Source organism: Phasianus colchicus, chromosome 17 (genome assembly GCF_987193195.1).
Source record: "Phasianus colchicus chromosome 17, bPhaCol1.hap1.1, whole genome shotgun sequence".
NCBI classification, from domain to species: domain Eukaryota; kingdom Metazoa; phylum Chordata; class Aves; order Galliformes; family Phasianidae; genus Phasianus; species Phasianus colchicus.
Window position 1 is genome coordinate 10,612,761 of NC_143452.1, and position 10,381 is coordinate 10,623,141.

Below are 10,381 nucleotides of genomic sequence, written 5' to 3' on the forward strand. Positions count from 1 at the left end.
TCACACTGCTTGCTGGTTTCACTGCGGTGTGTTTATGTGGGGGCACCGAACGGGGGCTCCCCTGGGCTCTGGGACCCCCATGGCGGAGCGCAGCACCGCTCAATGAAGGCAAAGCACAGGGAGAAAGCGAAGGGGCAGCTGGTCCAAGCTGTGGTCGGCCCCAGCAGCTGCCGTGCGGCTGTGGCTCGCTGGGACCTGGGGGTACAGCCCCCCCCCGGCTGTGATGGATCCCTCAGCCCAGCCTGGGCCGTGGGGTTTGGCTTTGGCCCCCGCCCGCGCGTCTGCGGTCTGTGCTGGGCCGGCTGTGAGTCAGGCTTGGCAGGGCCGCTTGTTTTCTGTCTCAGCGGCGGGGATGGCGGGGGGAGCAGCTGAGGCTGGAGCTGGGGCTGGGAACCAAAGTGGGGGACGGGAACGGGGTCCCCCGGGAGGGACGGCGCGGGGCAGGCTGAGGGGCCGTCCTCGTGGTGAGAGCCCCTTTCGTCATCTTTATCTGCTCTCCCGGGGCGTGTAGTGCACATCTGCTCCGAGCAGCAGGAAATTCTGGGAAAAAGAGAGAGGAGGGGATTGTGAGGCATCCTTGCAGCTGCTTTCAGCCCCGCTCCTCATCACCCGCCCGCTTTGTGCCGCTGCCATCTTCTGTGGCTAATTTTAGCTTCAGAAGGGCTCTGAAGATGTTTCACAGCCACACCCTGCCAGCAGCATCCAGCATCCAGCCACTGGCACTCCTCTGGGACCTCCCCAGGCCGTTCAAGGCACCAGATTCCTTCTGCTCCTGGGATGGGCTTCGTCCAGGGCACGCACTTCTCACCTGGTGAAACTGCACAAGGATATTGGAGAGCTGTATTCGGTCCGGCAGCGGCAGTGGGAAACCTTCAGCTAACCTCTCTGGAAAAGACAATGCACATGGATATGTTAGGACCAGAGAGGGGAGCATGAGGCTGTGCAAAACTGGGGGACATTTCCTCCAGCCTTTCTCTCTCCCTCCCCGTGCCATAGGTAGGCAGAGTGGTTCTTCCAGACTACATGGAGGTCTGGGGCTGCACGTTATTCTGTGCCACCCCTCCCCAGACCCAGCCACCAGCCCTGCTCTGGGCTCAGCAGTAACAAAAAGCTGATTTGCTCAGCAGTAACAAAAAGCAGTCAGTGGGGGAGAGGGTCTGGAAAGCATTAGGATGTGTGTCAAACTCATTTTTTCCATTGTGTTCACTTCTGAATGCATGTCACAGCATGGAAAGAGGCTCCTGCACTCAGCTACCCACAGCCCACCTCTGCCAGCCCCAAACAAGCTGGGTACTTTGCTGCATCCTCCTCTCTCTGCAGGTTCTACCCACTGAGCAGACCTGAGCAGACCAGACAGAGATTTAATTAACAAGCTGGGCCTGCTCAGACAGAGTGACATGGCTGGTGACTGTTCCCATAGCCCCATTCCTCCCAGCAGGTCATTACCATTAACACGTGGGAGCAGGATACTGGAGGCATATATATTCATTATTGACTGCAGCATTCGTACCTGGAGTTGCAGAGAGAGAAGAAAGGAAAAGAGCTTTACAAGTGACCAGACCCTGGAGGGCAATTAGGAGGAAGAAAACGAAGGAGCTTTGTGCTGGTGGGGTGGGAAATGAAGGAGGCAATGGTGACTCTGCTCCTGCTCCCAGGCTGAGACAGACGTACACCCCCAGGTCCCATGTTGGTGTGGGGGGAGGGGTGAGCCGCCTCCACAGCCCCCAGCAGGCTCTCTCCTCCATGCTGGGGGCTCTGATGATGGTCAGGAACAGCCTACCTGAAAAGTGCCAACATCTGAATGCTTCAGAGAGAGCTTCATCCTGCACAGAGAGAAGTGGTGCAGTGCAGGCTGTCCCAGGGAAGGAGGTGTCCCCTCAGTGCCCATGCCAGTCCCGCTCCCTCCAAAGCCCAGCTCTTTGCCTCCATCACTGGTTCCGTCCCCAGCACATTCCCAACTCATTGCCCCCAGCCACCACTTAGCAGCAACTCCTCCTGGAGCCGTCCTGCTTCCAGCTCACCTGCCCACGCTCAGTTTCCCAACGATGTGGCCAGATTTCACATCAATGGTGGCGGACACGTTGCCTGTCTGGGGAGGGAGGTAGAGCTCAGTGCCCGCCAACTTCACTCCAAAGCAGGCAGAGGGGGAATTGTTCAGACCAGCCAAAATGCAGAGACCCGTGTGCACCCAGTGTGAAAATTGGCATTTGTGATCTTAAAGGGCTACTCATCCAGGACTGGCATCCCCATACAGCCCCGGTCCCAACTCACCAAACTGAGGAGGAATAGATGGGCCAGACTGGTGTTGGGAAGGATGGCATAAGCCTGGATGTCCACAATGGGCTGGAGTGAGATCCCATCTGGTGTGATGCTCAGGAATGGGGCAGAGGGAGCAGACAGCCTGAGCTTCATCAGCATGTTGGGGTACATCTTGTCCAGCTGCAAGGGAGCAGGGGGAGGGAAGGAACCATGGCACATCCATGGGAGCACAGAGCCTCCTGAAGCTCCTTCCCATGCCACCAGCCCATGGGGATGCTGCACCCAGAGGGGATGAGCAGCCCCTCCTCTGAGGTTGCTCCTCCCCATGTGGAACCCAGGGCTGTGCTCTTGGGGAGCATCTTGTGCAAAGCCTGTGCCAGGTAGAAGCTGGGGGACAGCACTGGGGCTCACCTGGGGAATGAAGGCTGCAAAGGTGGAGGTATTCAAATGGAATTCGACATCCTTCGGGATCTGTGGGAGGAGGATGGTCACTGCTGGGCAATGCAGCACAGGGCTGGGGCATGATCAGCCCCTCACATGTGTACTTCATGTGTGCATCTTGTGTGTGCACCAAGCACATCTCAGCCTTGCACTGTGCCTGCATGCAGCTCCACAGGGAAGCACAGAGGAGATGCAGAGGAGATGCAGAGGAGCCCTTGGAGCCAGCCAGCCCCATCCCGCCTGCCCTTCTCACCATGGAGTCTGTGATCTCGAAGATCAGTGCCCCAGCTGCATGGTAGGCGAAGCCAGCAGTGTTGAAGAAGTAGCTGGAGGCCCCAAAGTAAACCATGCGGTCGTGGTCAGGAGGGAGGGCCAGCACTGGCGGTGGGAAGGGAACAGCACCACGATGTGCCAGGGAGAAGAATTCACCCTGGAAAGAGGAAGTGGGTGAGGAAGGAGCTGGGGGGCATTTGTGGCAGGCAGCTGACCCCAGTATCCCACCTGCCTCCTGCAATGGCATCAGCCACCTCGAGTCTGCCCAGAGCAGGCTCTCACCTTCAGGTCTACATCCAGGGTCTGCGCTGTGGCCATTGGTGGTGCCACCAAGGAGTAATCGATCCCAGCCTTGGCATCTATCTTAGCTGTGACTGCAAGACACGGGGCAGAGGGATGAGTGAAAGGCAGACGGCACAGCAGAGCCGGGAGCAGCTTGCCTCTGCTGACATCTGCGCAGTGCCGTGCCCTGGCTTTCCCGAGCAGCAGAGAGGCAGGGGTTTCACACACGTTTGCTTCTGTTTAGAAATAAAAGGGACATTTCCCTCCTCATTTCCAGCCATGCAAACTAACTCCTGGCCTGGAGACACTGCCTGGGTCCCCTTACAGAGGCCGGGAAATGCTGGGAGGGAGCGCTCCCTGAGCCTCATGCAGAGCTGTGCAGTACCTGGCAGGGTCTGGAGGTAATGCTGCAGATCGCCACTAACAGATCTGACCACGCTGTCGCAGACCTGGGGAGGCAAAGGCAGAGGAGCTCAGCAATGTGGCTCTGCTGGAGTGGGAGCCTCAGGCACACGCTCTGCTTAGCTGCCCTGTGCTGTGTGTTCTTTGCAAAGCTGGCTGAAATAAAAGAGTGCATAGCGATGTTTTCTTCTATTCCAGGTGACACATTAACTATTGGAGCAAGGTTTATACCTGTAACCATCTGCTTAGAGCAGGATTCCCACCTAGGTAAGTTGCATCAAGGCTCTTTGAAGGAATCTCAATTGTGCCTTCTGACTACCTGCAATCTTATAGTCCCTGCAGGAGTGCACTGTGCTGAGCATCGACTATTGGGCAGAAGAAACTGCAAGAGTTCATCTGCCCCCGTGTGGGGCAGCCCTGCGCTGTCAGGGGAGGAGAGCAAAGCCCTCTGCAGCTGCCATCTGCAGGCAAAGCCTCAGCATTAGTGGGGTATTTAAATGCATGCTGATCGCTGGGCAAGGAATTTACTGCTGGGAATGGTCCTGTAGATGGCCAGGATCATCTGCACAGGATCTTCCAGTGTCATAATGGCACGGGAACACCCGTGCAGGATCAGGCCAGCATCTGGCCTGCTGGCAGCAGGGTGAATAGAATAGAATATGGAGGATGGAATGGCATGGAATGGCATGGGAGCACTGCTCAGCTCTGCAGAAAGGGCTGCTGGAGTTGGACCAGGCAGGGACAGGGCTGTGCAGATCCATGCAGTGCTCCCTGCCCTCTCCTTCACCCTGCCTCACAAGCAGAGAAAGCCCCAAAGGATTCACCCCAATGTTTGGTGAAGGGGCTCAGCCATGCTGCCATGACAGCCTTCTGAGCTGCTCCTTCCAGGAGGCACTGCAGCATGGGAGCCCTCCTGCACAGCCCCACAGCACCCACTGCCAGCCCATCTGCTGCCACAGTTCTGGGTGCCCCCAGAGAGCCCAGCATGGCATCAGCCAGAGCCAAATGCCAGGGCCAGAGCCCGACCTGCAGCAGGGTGGGATTTGTCAGCTCTGCAGCTGCCTCCTTCCTGAGCAAGGTTCACGGCCAGGGAGGCTGCGGCTTGTGCCAGCGAGCCTTGTAGCAATTATTGCTAACAGCTTGTTTCCATGTTTTGTTGCAAGTCTCCAGCATACAGGCTTTCGTATGGGGCTGGACGTACCGGGGCTTCCCTGGTGCCCCCCGTTTAAACAAGATTAAAAGCAGCTGAAATGCAGAGATGAGAATTTCTACCCCATTGCTCCCAAACACATGAATGAGTGCGGGCCAATGAAGGGGCAGCTCTGAGCAGGTTTCCTCTGCTACACTGAGTTTGGCTGAGGCATAAGATCTAATTAACTGACCACATGGAAAGAAAAGTCTTTGTTAATTAGCAGCCGATTATACCGGGCTTTGGCAAATGCTGCAGGTTTAGAATCCAGCCCGAGCCACACGATGCTGCAGGGACCATGGTTGGCATGTTCCTGCTCCTCAAAGCCTGCTTCCACCAATCCTGCAGCGTGCTCTGGCTCTGGTTAAATCCGTGTGTGTGACCTGAGCCCTTGTAACATCTGCTGCAAGCGAGGGATAAAGATGAGCAGGAAGCCTGGAGCTCACACGTACCTTGCTCTCCAAGATTTTCTTGAACCTGGACTCAACAGCACCGTAGAAGAGGTTATACAGCCACCTGCAGAGAGGAGCGGGGTCAGAGAGTGCAGCCGCAGGGTTTGGGCAGGAAAGGGGGACGGTGGGGCTGCAGGATGCATGGGAATGTCATTCCCACAGCAATCTGGAGTTAAACATTGCCTCGGGGCTTACATTTGCTACCAAAGCTGCCTGTAAAGAAGATATAAACAAGTCTCGTGACTGCCTGGAAGCTTCACCCTTAAATGTGCAGCCACGGCAGGGCAAACTCAGAGCAGATTTGAGCACATGCAGTTGCAATGTGCAGAAATAGGAAGGAAGCACGCTGCCAGCAGCACTGTGTGAGGGACAGCAGCCCACCTCACAAGCAGAGAAAGCCCACCTTTCCCTCTCCACTGGGTTAACGCGGGGTCTCTGGTCCTTTGCCGTGATGCTACGTACCCAAACTTGCCAGAGAAGTGGACGTCAACACTGGAGATGCGGGTGCTGCAGGCAGAAGTGCCTACGGTGGGCTTCCCTGAGGCATCACTGCCCAGCTTCAGGTCGATCTTGATGTAGACGTTCTTCACTTCCAGGTTGAAGGATCCGTGGTCCCGGCTGCAGGGAAACGAGGACAACAGGGGACAGCCTGCCTCCAGCTCTGCCTCACAGCGAGCATCCAGAGAGGACTGGGGAGGCTTTTAAATCCAGGGAAACCAACTTGCATGGGAATATAAGCTAGGTAGGCAAGGCAGCCTTTTAACTGAAAGAACTGAACGCAAGCAGGGGGAACAACAGAGAAGGGGGAGAGCTCTGGCTTGTGGTTCTCACCCCACAGCATGCCCCAGTGTGGGGAGAGGCACCTGAAGGGCTCCCCAGGGCCAGGGCTCACAGGCATTGGGATTAATGCAGTTGTAGCACAGCTGTGGGAATCAACAGGTCTGGAGGTAACAAAGCGAGAGCTGCCCAAAGAGGGCAAAGGAGAAGGGGGAAACCTGTCCAGATCCAGAGAGGGAAAGGCAGAGTGAAGGGCCTGAGCCAGGGGAAGGGCACCCACATGAAGTGAAACTTCACCCGCCAGTTCCCATCCACCTCGGCGAAGGCGTTGGAGATGGCGACCTGCAGCCCCACGTTGGGGACCAGGGAGATCCGTGAGTATGGCAGATGGAAACTGCGGAGGTTCAAGCTGAAAGGAAATGTAAAATGAGAAGAGAAATAAAGGCACCTGAGTGGGATGTATGGCTGGGAGAGAGCAGTGTGGGCACTGTGCCGACAACACCCCCACTCCCTCCTTTACCCATGAGCAAAGCAGAGCCTTTGGGATCACAGTCCTTTCTTGTGCCCTTGCATTTGCCAGAGGTCACCGCTTGGGCTTCAATTGCCCTCACCCACAGTGCTGCCTCCCAGGGTGCAAATAAGAGCATCTCTGTCTGCACCATGCTGTGGGTGGCATGGGAGAACCTCTGTCCCCTGCAACTTCTCCAGCCCCGTGTGGCTATGTGAGGGCTCACCTGGAGATCTCATAGCGCACCTTCCCCAGGTGTCGGACTGGAAAGTCACCTGAGATGTCTGGCAGCTTCAGCTTGGCCAGCTCCTTCTGCAGGACGGTAATCCCATGCTGGTGGGCTGTGGAGGACAGGGTCACAGCCACATGCTATCCCAGGGAACTGAGAGTATGCCCCAGGAGTACAATGAAAGGCTTAAAAGGAATGCCCGGGGAATGGCCTGGCTGCTCTGCACTGTGTGGCTGGAGCTGGCTGCAGCACAGAGCCCTGCAAGTGTGGGTATTACTCAGAATCTGTGCAAGTCCTGGGGATGGTGCTGCCCAGGCAACGCAGTGGGGTGGGTGCCATAACTGCACCCATATAGGCAGGGCGTCACGTCCCTTCCCATGCAGCTGGTGGACCTGCAGGGTCAATGAGCTGCGCACGCAGAGCATTTCAATCCATAACAGAATTCTGCTGGGACTGAGGCCCTGCCTGCCTCAATAAACCCAGCACAGAGCCCATCCATCTCTGTCACCGTGCTCCTGGCACCTCCCCACCTCCTCCCATGCAGCTCGCTGCTGGGGTTCAGGGCTTCCTGGATGTGAGCCCCTGAGCCAGACCCCAAGCCCACCAGCCCCAAGCCTCCTCGAATTGATGCCCTCCCCCCCAGCACCTGTGTGCAGCCCCCTGGACGGCAGAAGGGACAGCATTGTGGGCAGACGGGTGCATCAGGGCGATGTCAGCACCCAACTCTGCACCGCAGCCGCCAGCACCTCCAAGAGAGAAGGGAGATCAGGAGCCAAACCCACCATAGTCCAGACCCGCCTGGGTGATCCTGACCACGAAGCCGGGGTTGGTGGCTGCAGTGAGCGCCAGGCACGCAGCCAGCACCACTCCAAACGCTGCCAGGCTCCGTGCTGCCATCCCGGCTGCTGCCCGGCGCTCCCTGCCGGTGCGCTTTTATACCCGCGCCAAAGGGGAACCGCGGGTGAGGCAGGATGCGGAGACACGGCCGCAGCCCGAGGGGCCTCCCCGCAGCCTTGTGCTTCCTGCTCACCCGCCGCCCGCTCCCATGTGGCCAGGGAATGGCTGCAAGGAGCAGGCAGCCTCCCCGCAGCACCCGCTGGGTTTGTGGGGCACTGTTATGGCTCTCTGCTGTGCGCTGAGGACAGGAACCCTGAGCTGCCCCACTCCTGGGGCTGCCCAACGGTCCCCCACCTTGGGCTGCCTGCAGCTCCCCCACCAGCACCAGTGAGAGTGATGGAAGAAGCCTTAGGCTGCTTTCATTTCCCTTTCTGGAAGCAGCAGGACATGGCACAGGAAGTCCACAGGGGCTGATGTGGGCAGATCTTGTGCTGGATCCAGGGAAGTGCTCTGGTTGCCAGAGGCAACATCCCTGCATCGAGCGCTTGTGAAATGCAGCTCTTTCTCAAGCACTGTAGCCTGGTATGGCCGTGCCACAGAGCAGCTCAAGCCACAAGGAAGCCTAGGACAGCTTTGCTGGAGCCCCTGGCACATGGAGATCAGCTCTGAGCTCCTGCTGTCCTTCCTCCCCACTGTTCTGGACAGGAGCATTTGCAGGCTTCCCAGACCAGTGCACAATCAGGGCACACACTGCAGCCATCACGTCCCCAAGCAGCCAACTCAGTGTGTGCCCAGCCAGCTCTGCCCAGGATTGCAGGCAGGAGAAGAATCTTACACCCAGGGCCACACGTCTGGGTCTGCTGCACTCTGGGTCTGCTACAACCTGTGTTGTGCTGCTGAGGCTGCACCGTGAGCCCCAGAGCAGCAGCAGCTGTGGGACCAGAGCAGGCACACAGGGACAACAGGGTCTGGTGCTGACTGGGCCACCAGAGTGGGACAAACAGCTTGGGAAGAGCCATGCACCACGGACTGCCTGCACACTGCCTGCACCCATCCCCAATCCATCCCTGAGCCCATTGTGCCCCCAAAGCAGAGAAGTTCAAAAGTCAAAGCCCCATTTCAGCTTTTTGCTGGCTCCTGCTCCCCAAAACCCAAAGTTCGTGCTGCAGAACAGTTTCAAAACACCATTTCAGACACACACCAAGGAACCAGAACCTCTTCCATGAGGAGAAATGAAATTTCATGGGGAGCAAAGTATTGAGGAAGCATAAACACAACGTTTTCCTTCAGGGCTTGAGCAAGTTTTAAAGTTGAACTTAAAAAACCTTTCTCAGAGCACAAAGCCTGACCAAACAGTCCCATGTTTGCCAAGGAACAGCTGAAAACACCTCTAATGCCAGCACCGAGCTGCACAGCTTCCTCCAGCCCCATGTGCTGCACATCACGTGTGGGCAGTTCCGGGTCTCTCTTGAGGCTCTTTCCACATCTCCTACATGATGCAATGGCCAAAGCCATTCTGCAAGCATGGGGCACTGCGGGTCGGGCTGTGGGTCCACTTCATAGGTACCACAACCACGGTGGAAATTCCCTGAGGCTGGGCAGCACGTGCTGGTCCCAGGGCATCGCCGCTGCCCGTGATCTGGCTTTGACTTTTGGCCACAGAGCCGAGCTGTGGTCTGGCAAACGCTGCCATGGGGAAACACAAGGGAAAAACCCAGGGGCACTTGGTGAGAAAAGTGAGAGCAGTGCAGCTGGTTCAAAGGGAACTTGGAACAGGTCCACAGCCAGGAAGAGAACTCTCTCTTTATCTGCTTCCAGGCAGCAAGCCCGCTGCCAGAGAGGGCCACTGTGAGTGTCCCTAGAGCTGCAGGGATCTCACTCACATTTCTGCAAAATGCCATTGGCATTGGGGTGCTGGGAGTTGCATCATCGCGGTGCCAGGAGCTGCACGATTGGCATGGTAGGAGCTGCCAGCCCAGTGCTGCTCACCCTCACTCTCTGCTCCCTGCCCTGGATCCCCTCGGTTTGGCAGCACCTGATCACACAGCCAGGGCAGTGCAGGGCCCTGCACCACTGTTTTTCCAGCTGCAGGCTCAGCGTGACCCAGTCCCAGCTGTTCCTGGGAGCAGAACAGGCTCTGGGCCAGCACGGGGTCACCAGCTGACTCCAGCCCTGACGCCTGCATCAGAAACACACAGTTCGAAATGCTCAGGGACACCAGAGCCAAAAAAGCAGGGGGGACACTCTGGGTGCAGCGAGGAGTGTCGATCTGCAGAGGAGGACTGTGGGTGTGGGGACAGGGCTCCTGGTGGGATCCCGACCCCAGAAACCCACCCCCATGCTGGGTTTCCCATCCCCACCCTCTCTGTGTCCCAGAGTCATGGTGACATCACAGGTTGCTGCAGAGCAGTTCCTGCAGCCAGGGTGTCCCCCACCTGTGAGGACTGTGCCCTCCATGGGGCACGTTGCCTTCTGACACCATGTCTGAGGGCCTTGGGTGAGGGACAAAAGGGGATAGAGAGAGCAGAAGGGGGTGAGTTTTCAGCAAAGTAAAAATAAAAATGCACGAATGGTGACCTCAGGCAGAGCCCAGGGGACTGAATGGTGGCTCTGTGCGGGCAGCAAGGCAGGGTGAGAGCCTGTCCCACAGCTGCTCGAGAAGACAGGGCATGAAGAAAGGGAGAGGAGGGTGAGCTCATGGGGTCAGGAACCACGGGGCACTGGGGACCTCT

At 57.6% G+C, this 10,381-nt stretch overlaps 1 protein-coding gene across 3 annotated transcripts; it reads right to left on the bottom strand.

Moving 5' to 3' along the window:
* Positions 1 to 9: 9 nt before the first annotated feature.
* On the bottom strand, positions 10 to 7,753 carry LOC116225854 (bactericidal permeability-increasing protein). 3 transcript variants are annotated; one of them, XM_031588473.2, is made up of 15 exons: positions 7,595 to 7,753; positions 6,810 to 6,924; positions 6,356 to 6,484; positions 5,761 to 5,916; positions 5,299 to 5,362; positions 3,641 to 3,704; positions 3,256 to 3,491; positions 2,954 to 3,130; positions 2,671 to 2,730; positions 2,272 to 2,439; positions 2,022 to 2,089; positions 1,781 to 1,823; positions 1,447 to 1,510; positions 809 to 885; positions 10 to 540 (listed from the first exon to the last, which is right to left on the bottom strand). In XM_031588473.2, exons 1-15 carry the CDS (start codon positions 7,707 to 7,709, stop codon positions 487 to 489), a joined length of 1,590 nt encoding a protein of 529 aa, XP_031444333.1. In that variant the 5' UTR covers positions 7,710 to 7,753; the 3' UTR covers positions 10 to 486. The 3 variants fall into 3 exon arrangements, 2 of the variants coding, with proteins under 2 accessions (XP_031444333.1, XP_031444342.1); XM_031588482.2 differs by having other exon boundaries at positions 3,256 to 3,347; positions 7,595 to 7,742; XR_016471864.1 differs by lacking the exon at positions 1,781 to 1,823 and having other exon boundaries at positions 478 to 540; positions 7,595 to 7,742.
* Positions 7,754 to 10,381: the final 2,628 nt, after the last annotated feature.